Source organism: Petaurus breviceps, unplaced genomic scaffold (genome assembly GCF_028583685.1).
Source record: "Petaurus breviceps papuanus isolate PSGF00001 unplaced genomic scaffold, PetGlider_PUasm1.0 174, whole genome shotgun sequence".
NCBI classification, from domain to species: Eukaryota; Metazoa; Chordata; class Mammalia; order Diprotodontia; family Petauridae; genus Petaurus; species Petaurus breviceps.
Window position 1 is genome coordinate 74,533,983 of NW_027185761.1, and position 9,503 is coordinate 74,543,485.

Genomic DNA, 9,503 nt, shown 5'->3' on the forward strand with positions numbered 1-9,503 from the left:
GTCCTGGGCTGGGAAGGGTTGGCTCTGGGAGCTCTGACCAAACCCTGGGCATCACCTCCCTGCATGTGACCCATGGAGTTTGTGGGGCCTGGGTCTTGGACACTCACCAGCCGTGGGACCTTAGGCAAGGAACCCAACTCCAACCTCATTGTCCTCAGCTGGGGGATTCGACCAGATGGCCTCAATGACCTTACACTCTAAATCTACTCTGTTTCTAAGTTACATCACTGGCCTGCACTCATGTTTAGAGGGGGCCATTAGGGCCAAAGAATGGTCAGTGACTTGGGCGTGGCCCTTTGAGGCCCAGAACAACATCACAAACCACGCGCTGCATGTATGAAAACACGCTTTCTAGACTTTACAGATGAACCCATGGATGACGGAGCGTTCATCGGGCACTTTTGCTGCGGCAGGCCTTGTCCTGGGAACTGTGGATGCATGTACAGGGGGAGGGCCACAGCTCATCCCCAGAGAGAGTGGAGGAGGCAAGAGTGTCCCCAGGGTCATGCAAGTTGGGAAGCAGGGCAGGACTTCATCCAGTTCTTCCCTCCCAGTCCAGTGCTCCCTCCACTGGGCCGAATTGTCCTCCAGGAGAGCAGGACCCGCTCCTTTCAGAAGGGCCTTTCCCCTTAACCACAAGTCCTACAAACCAGGCTACAGGCTGTGGATGGGAGGCCCAAATCAAAGCTGGGAAATCCTCACTGGCCTCTGGGTTAATGCTGAGCCCTGGCGCCAGAGATGTGAAGGAAGAGAATTTGGGCTCCTGGAGAGATGGAGAAGGGGGGCTCGGTTCTTTCTCATCTCTGGTCATCTCAGGCCATTGCTCATGGGGGCCTTTCCTTCAGGGTTGGAGGCCCAGGGTTGCACTCAGGGCTTTAAAGAGGAAACTCCAACAAGACACAGGGGCTCCTTCCCGTAGCCCACCCCCAACTTGGGCTGCCATTCCCCCAGGACCCTGCTCAGGCTCAGCCTGGAGAGAGGGCAAGAGCAAGACCTCAGCTCTCCCCAGAGTCCCCCCTTTGTGGTCAGCAAGCATCCCCTGCGGAGGAGAAATCAGAGGTGGAGGCAGATGGTGCCGACGTGAAGGTCTGAGTCTCCATGGTGGCCTCATCTCCCTCATGTCACAAGTCCCCTTTGAGACAGCACCCAGTTTGGAGCTGGGTCTGAGCCATGTGTGTGCCATGGAGCTGTGGGGAGCCCCTGGGCTCTGGACCAGCTGTCTGTCTCCCTCCTCAGTGGCCTCACAGTCCCTCCCACAAAGGGATAGAGCTAGAGATCCTCCCTCCCATGCCTCCTGGCATAAAGGGATGTTTCCTATGAGGAGTGAGAGCTTGGAGGTGGGATCTCAGACAACCTGGGAGGGGCTGCTATTATCACCTCCATTTGCAGATGAGGAAACTGAGGCATACAGAGGGCGGAGCCTTGCCCAGGATCACAGAGCTAGCAAGTATCTGAGGGCAGATCTGAACTCGGATCTTCCTGACTCCAGCCCCAGCCCCCGTCTTCTTCCACTCTGAATGTTTCATACACCCTTACTGACTACATTCAAATGCTCATCTGTAGGTAAACTGTGGGGTTTGTGGAATGCCTTGTGTATTATATACACACTTAAACTCTGGCTCCCAAGCCTCAGAATGGGTCACCTCCAGCAGCATCAGCAAATGCCCTCACAGGTTTCATTTCCTGCTCCCCCAAACTGTGCAATTTCTAGACGAAAGAAGTGTGGTTCCAACTAAACGTCAGGGTAGCTCTGGCATATAAAGCTTAATGTGGGGTGTAGATGCCGAATTAATATATGGCTCTATTATCTGGTACTTAGTAGGATCTTACAGACAGACACAGAGAAAGAGAGAAGGGAGAGCCCTGTGACCATGCCGGCATGTATAAGGGGACATGACTCCTGTCTGGCTGAGAGAATTCTGAGCTGGGATACAGCATACCTATGTGAATGGAGAAAGGATTTCTTCAGATAGTTGGAGGACTTTGAGATAACAGAGAGACACAAGCGTGGACTCTTGAGTGGCAGACAGGAGTCCCTGGAGCCCCAGACACATTGGGGAGCTGGCTCCCAACACATCCCGTGATTTCCAAAGCTTGCAATATTAGGAACCACTAAGAGTGGGCTGTCCTTGGTGAGATAATTTTTTCTCTTCTTTATTGAGCTAAAATTTTATCTTCCAGTTCAATGGAAGACCCCATATTTCTCATGTGTTCTTTGGCCTATTTTGATAAACTTCCCCAATTTCTGTTTAATGCTTCCTTTGATAGAGATTTAATGACTACTCATGCTGGTCATTAGTGTAACTAGTATTTGACAGAAGGGAGCTAAGTAGGCGATAATAAGCTCCCCTTGAGAATGATGAGGGAAAATGATCTTTCTCCAAAGCATTATATCCTTAGACTACCAACATTTGAGATAGAATACTAACCCCAAACCACTCTTGAGACAGGGAAGGGAAGGAACAAGGGTCCAGCTGTGACTGGCCCTCCTCCTGCTCCCCCCAAAGTCAGAAATGACAGTACTCCTTGGGGGGGGTGACCCAGACCTCCAATCAGATATCTATTCTTTTTTTTGTTTTTTGTTTTTGCTTTTTTTGGAGGTCAGTTGGGGTTAAGTGACTTGCCCAAGTCACACAGCTAGTTTTTTGTGTTAAGTGTCTGAGGCCAGATTTGAACTCAGGTTCTCCTGAATCCAGGGATGGTGTTCTATTCACTGCACCACCTAGCCACCCCCAGATATCTATTCTTGTGACCCATAAGGCAAGCTGGCTTTATATTAGACACATTATAAAAAAAATTACTTATGTTTATTAAGTTCTTTCTATGGACCATAATTCCTTTCTCCTCCTCATCCCCTGAGCTGTAGAATAAAATTAGAAAGGATGGTTGGGTCTACTGGGGGGAGGGATTCAGGATGGGGAAAACATGGGTATATTTCTAGGCAGCTGGGAAAGAATCTTAAAAATCAGCACACAGAGGTTACTGGAGCAGAACAGCTCAGGGAGATTCAGGGGAGGTGCTAGGAGCTCTGAAGAATGAGGAAGATTGGGTTCAGATCAAAGAATGGGGGCTGGCCTTCCTCACTGGGGGGGGGGACAAGTAAGAATGAATCCACAGGGGCATGAAGGTGCCTGAGATGTTAGGGGACAGTGAGGAGAGTGGCCTGAGGCATGTGGGGCAGGAAGGCCAGGTTATGGGCAGCCTTCAAAGTCAGGAGAAAATGCCAACTAGGTCCCTGCCAGCAGCTCATGGATCAGCCAGGACCTAACCCATCAACCTCTCTTTCTAGACCAATCCTGGTGGCTTGATGGGGATCTGCTCAATCCCTGCTTTGGCCAAGATCTGCCAGAAAATTGAATAGTAAGTATGGAGTCTCTACCCTCCTGAGTAGAGGACTGTGACTGTGTTTTCAGCTCTGCTTTGTTTGGGTCTTTTCCCAAATCATTCAGGGCCAAAAGAACCTTCAAGATCATTTCATTCAACCCCCTTGTTTCACAGAGGAGGAGACAGGTGCTCAGAGAGGGGGAAGGCTTACCCATCCCACATCCCACAGTGACTCAGGCCTAGAAACAGATTCCAGTTCATGGAACTTGCCACTCAGACCACATCTGTCTGGTTTGCACCAAGCTTGGGAAGAATCTGTGCTGGCCAAGGTTGGCTTTGATCATTCTCTAAACCAGGGAAAAGACTCAGCTGAGCTAGGTGGCCCCAAGTCAAACACCAGCCAGGGGATGGGCGTGTGTGAGGACTTACAATGTGCTCATCTGTTACAAAGTCTTTTAAAAACCATATCTTTAAACATGGCACCGAATCGGAGATGACTGTGTTCAGTCCAGTTTGAGGAATGCTATGCTCGCTTCTGGGGAAAGAATTGGGGGAGGAAAAAAATCCATCCATAATCAGCAGCTATTTTTTCTTCAAATGTCCAGTGTGGACACAGCTTAGAGCATGCGTGTTGGGTGTGGGTAGGAGCTGGACATGGGACACAAAAGGGCATGCCTGAGGACCAGAGCTGTCCCCGTCACGGTTCAGTCCAGAGTGTGTGTATGGCGGGTTGGGGGAGGGTGGGGGGAGAGCTCATACTTCTGCTCCTTGATTCAGTTCATGAGGCCAATGGAAGCTTTCCCTTGCCAGACTCTCAGGAGGGCTGAGTGACCTTTAGCACAGACAGAACTTTAGGGGACACACCACGTCCTTGAGTCAGCAAAGAAGGCCAAGGAGGGGTCAAAGGGACAGGAGGAGGACCCTGAAGAGCTATGTCAGGCTGGCTGTCCTGCTTTCTAGAAACCCACAGGAATGCCACTTTAATGACTGACCAACAAACAAGGTCATCTCTATTCCCATTCACAAGCAACCTGGAGACTTTCCAGTGGTCTATCCTTTATCAAGAAGTCAATCGACAAATATCAGTAAAGCTCCTACAATGTGCCAGGCACCTCCCAAGGTCCCTGTGATACAAGCACGGAGAATGAAATGGTCCCTTCTGGCAATGAGCTTACATCCCAAAATGCAGTCATTGACGTCAGCTGGGATTGAAGAAACCACAGGAAGGAAAGAAACCCCGTCTATAATGCTTAAAGATGTGCAGACTCCTTGGTGTTTTATCTCTGCTGATACTGCCACATCTCATTTGACTTCGGTCCCAGGACAGTTTGTCCTTCTTCCATCTAACCAGCTGCCAGGATTCTCAAAAGTGCTGATTCCAAGCCCTAAAATCCATCTCTGTTCCAGACCGGACTCTTCTCCCCAGCAGCTCAAACTGGCCCCCACCCCAGCTCAGACTGACCTCCATCCCAACCCCACCCCAGCTCAGTCTGACCCCCACCCCAGCTCAGACTGACCCCCACTCCAGCTCAGTCTGACCCCCACCCCAGCTCAGACTGACCCCCACCCCAGCTCAGTCTGACCCCCACCCCAGCTCGGACTGACCCCCACCCCAGCCCTAGCTCTGCTCAGACTCTTGTCAGGGGAGGGGGAAGCTTATGCCACATCTGAGATCCAGAACTGGATCTCAGCTTCTACAGCCATTCGAGCCCAAATGGTCAGTGTGTGCAGTGGTCCCCCACTCTCTGACCAGGCTGATCCCATGACCACGTGGTTGCCACATCTCTCTTTTAAAATTTCCTTCCTTCTCCATCCTAAAGCTCACAAAGTCTTCCAAAGGCAAAGGAAAAGGAGCCTTGGCGTGTACGCAGGGAAACATCCTCTGCACGCACTGTCCTCCCTTCCCGGAGGCCTCCCGGACCTGTTTCCTCAGTCCAAGCCTCCAAAGCCGGCGGAGCGGTCAGGAGCGCCCGCCGGGGCTGTCAGGTTAGAGAAAGCGCAGGCACGGGCAGCGGCGGCCGGCGCACACACAGCTCTGGACTTGTAGTCAGGAAGACGTGAGTTCAAGTTTGGCCTTCTGGCCAAGTCACCGCACTTCTTTTTGCCTGTTTCTCTCTAGCACCTGCCACCCACAATTGTTTTTGTGTCGTTCAGTCATTTTCCGTCAAGTCTGACTCTCCGTGACCCCAGTGGGGGTTTTCTTAGCAAAGATACCAGACTGGTTGGCCATTTCCTTCTCCGGCTCATTCGACAGATGAGGAGACTGAGGCCAACAGGGTGCAGTGACTTGCCCAGGGTCACACAGCTGGTAAATGTCTGAGGCCAGATTTGAACTCAGGAAGATGGTTCCAAATCCACTGCTCTATCCACTGCCCCACCCGGCTGCCCTTCCGTAAGTGTTGTGGGGGTTAAATGAGATAATCACAAACCACCTGGCACAGAGTAGACGCCGCATAAAGGTTAGCTAGCAGCAGCAGCAAGAAACCCAGCAAGGCAACTGAGTCGGCGGGGAGCAGCGGCTGCTGCGAGCTCACCCTTAACTGCTGCCATTTCGAGGTCACTTTAAGTTTTGAGAATAAGTTGTTATCTCATGTGAGCCTCACAATACACTTTGTGAGATGGGTGCTGTTATTATCCTCACTTTTACAGCTGAGAAAACTGAGGGAGGCAGGGATCAAGCGCAGTTCCTAAGTGTCTGAGTCAGAACTCGAACTCGGGACATAGCGTCTTCAAGGCCAGCACTAAACGCTGCAGCCCTAGCTGCCCGACCCCAGTCTTGGCTCAGTCAATGAACAGGGAACTGTTCCGCTCTGCCCTGGATCGCCCCCAAGCTATGTTAGAGGAAGCCATCTGAAGGAGCTTCTGCTGCTGGGGAGAGTCTGGGGAAGCCCCGCTAGACACGGAAATCTGCCCAATAAAAGCCAGGGTGAAACTGCTCTGATTTCAAATAGCGGGTGACAAGGGGAACTGGCTCAAACCAAAGGGATGTGTGTGTGAGTGTGTGTCTCGGTGTGTGTGTGAGTGTGTCTGTGTGTGTATCTGTGTGTCTATGTGTGTGTGTCTATGTGTGTGTGTGTATGAGTGTTTGAGTATGTGTGTGTGTGTCTGTGTGTGAGCATGTGTCTGTGTGAGTGTGTGTCTGTGTGAGTGTGTGTCTGTGTGTGTGTGACAGGAGTGGGGAGGGAGAACGAGAGAGAGTGACAGAGATGGGGCGGGGGGCAGAGAGACAGAAAGAGACTGAGGGGAGAAAACACGTAGCGGGCGCGGGGGAGAGGGGGAGTGCAGAGCACGCTTGCGCATCCCTCCATTGGAGGGGTTTAATAAGCCCCTGGGGTCACACAAAGTGGTGAGCGTCATCTTTTAGTTCCCAGCCATCGATTGCCTTTGTTGTGACATCCCGGAGCTGCCCGTCGGGACCCTGACAAGGCTCTTCTCTGCTTGGTTCCTAGCGCTCTCAGCACGACCCTGCCCTTCGAAGACGCAGACGGGGACAAGTTCAGCGTTTTCCCCGTAAGTACAAGGACACCGCCTCTTCCTTTCCTCAGATCTCCTCTCCTTAGAGCAAACAGATGGGATTTGCTGTACTTTAAGTGTGAGGTGGATTGGGAGAAAGATCCCCTTGTTAAGGGCGTCAGCACAGCAGAAGATCAGTCCATCGCCGACATTTAGTAAATATCTGCCAGTGGTTTGTCATCACAACTGGCATTTATAAAGCATTCAAGACATTTATAAAACCATTTGTAAACCCCTCACTGGAGCCTCTCAATAGCTATATGAGATCAGTACAACAGATACTGTCCCCATTTTCCAGATGAGGAAGCTGAGGTAGACAGGGATGAAATTAACTTTTCAGGGTCATAAGAGACAGAGGTAGTATTTGGAACCCAGGTCATCCTGACCGAGTCCAGCCTTCTGTCCTCTCTGCCACATTATGGCACAAATGCTCATAAAGATGACAGAATTCCTGTTTTCATAGAAGATTTCATGAAACTTTCAGTAATTCTCAAAACAATTCTAGCTTTAAAAATTAGCCCAGGCCATTTATCCTGCTTTACAGGGCTGGAGGAGCAAATGTCCAAAGGCCACCATGTTTCCAGCTTGCTGATGTCTTAGAATAACAAGATGTCGAGGCCACCTGCTGAGCTTGGATAGGCTTTGCCCTTTGCCCCCACTTCTGATGAGTCCTTCAACGATGCCGTCACCACTTCGGTGTCCTTTTTCCACTAAATGGCTTTGTCATTTGACAAAAGCCAGCCTCCTTGAAGGATTAACAGTAAAACAATCTTGGCATTGGATTGTATTACATTGTAAAATGAAGCTATTGAAGACATCAGGAGAAAGATGTGGGGTAGACCCACTACCCAATGCCATGTGGTGCCCGCTGATATAAGTGCTATTACAGCCAGTGAGTTTGGCTATAACTGGGCTGACTCTGGCCCAGGGAATTCTCAAAGGAACCTTGAACCCAAGCCCTGTTAGCTTCAGTTCATGACCCAGGGACATTTATTCTGGAGAAGAGAAGACTCAGGGGCAGGAGAGCTAGGTGAAAGTGACTTCTGAAGGGCTGTCATAAGGAAGAAGGCAGAGCCGAGTTCTGCTCGTCCCAAGTACCAGGAGCAGGGGGCAGAGGGAGTGTCCAGGAGACAGATTCCAGGTCAGCATCAGGAAAACCTGCCCAAGAATGGGAGCCATTGCAGAGGAGACGGGGTGCCCAGAAAAGGGGAAAGTTCCCCTTTACTGATGGGTCCTTGCTCGGGTCCACATTGAACTAGAAGCTTCTGAGGCCCTTCTAGCACCTAGATTCTGTGCCTAGGAGGCAGCACCTTGAGATCTAAGATGGACCCACCCATCAAATACTGAAAAAGTCACCTGAATCATCTCTAATGTTTCAGACTTTGAGAGGCTTTTCCTGGAGAGGACGAGACTGCAATGACAGAAACAGGAACATCTATCCAGGCAGACGGTAACTTTCCCAAGTGCCCTCAGGGTTTTTGAAAATCATCTCCTAAAGAGCCAGGCTCCTTTCGAGCTCCCAGCCCTGCTCATTCAGAAACTCATTTATAGCAGGAAGCACAATGTGCACCCACTTAGGGGGACACACCGACCGCACAAATCAGTTACTCGTGTCCCTGGAGGGATTTGGGCTTCAGAGTTCTGTTCAGTTATCAGAAGGAGAAGCATTTGCCGCGGGCCTAGAAGAGCCCTCAGGCCTCCTCTTGGCCCCCTGGCCCTGGGGAAGAGTGCAGATGGCTCAGGCCATCCAGGGTCTTCTGAGTTTAGCGGAACATGGAGGCACAGTGTTTGGCTTTGGGCAGACTGTGTCTGCCTGCCAGATTTAGAGCTGGGAGGAACCTAGATGTAAGGCCACTGAGGCACAGGGAGGTTGGATGATTTTCCCAGAATCCAGTCAGTGGAATTATTTCTTTTAAGTTGACCAGACATTATGGAGCCCTAGATAGGCCCCTTCAAGGGAGTTGTAGACCCAGCCAACATTAGCAGACTAGCACATGGCTGCTCTATGAATCATGTCCCCGAGGGCAGGGGTCCTCAGGACATGAGTGCCTTGGTGCAGTCACTGGCATCAATCACCAAGATGACTGGGGTTGTCGGGCTGGCCGTGCCACAGCTCACATCACTGTCTTGTGTTCAGAGTCAGGACCATGGGTATGTGCCATGCTGGGGGCTTCCGTGGTCCACAGCTTCCATATATATTTATGTTAAAAAAAAAAGCCAGCAGGATCCATTTCTTTGGGGAAAGTCTTGGCTTTCCTTCAGAACCACCACCTTTTGGAGTAATAAATATCCATTTTGTTTTTCCCTTTCAGCCCAGAGAACTGGGATGCACGACAGGATTCCAATTGTAATGGCATCTGGGTAAGCCACAGAAAAGTGACCTGAGCTCCTTTCTGATTCTGTCATCCCTTACAAATAGCCTTCCCCAACACACTATTCAATTAAATTCAGGATGTGGAGCAGTCCCTGCCCTCAGGGAGCTATTTAGTGAGGGAAAACGACAGGACGCAAGGTCAACACATGTACACCAAGTGAAATTGAAGGGAAACACCAAGAATGGAGAATATGGAAAGGCATCTTGACAGAAGGAGCACTTGACTGAACCTGGAAGAGAAATAGGAGGAGAGAGAGAGAGAGAGAGAGAGAGAGAGAGAGAGAGAGAGAGA

General features: G+C 50.7%; 1 protein-coding gene across 1 annotated transcript in view; it reads left to right on the forward strand.

Annotated features, from left to right (window-relative positions):
* The window catches only part of AOAH (acyloxyacyl hydrolase), a 107,112-nt gene that overhangs the window by 47,151 nt on the left and 50,458 nt on the right, over nt 1–9,503 (forward strand). Inside the window, exons 6-9 of the mRNA XM_069084584.1 lie at nt 3,290–3,360; nt 6,774–6,834; nt 8,217–8,287; nt 9,150–9,198. Coding sequence (XP_068940685.1) covers nt 3,290–3,360; nt 6,774–6,834; nt 8,217–8,287; nt 9,150–9,198 — 252 coding nt within the window. The remainder of the gene's footprint in view (nt 1–3,289; nt 3,361–6,773; nt 6,835–8,216; nt 8,288–9,149; nt 9,199–9,503) is intronic.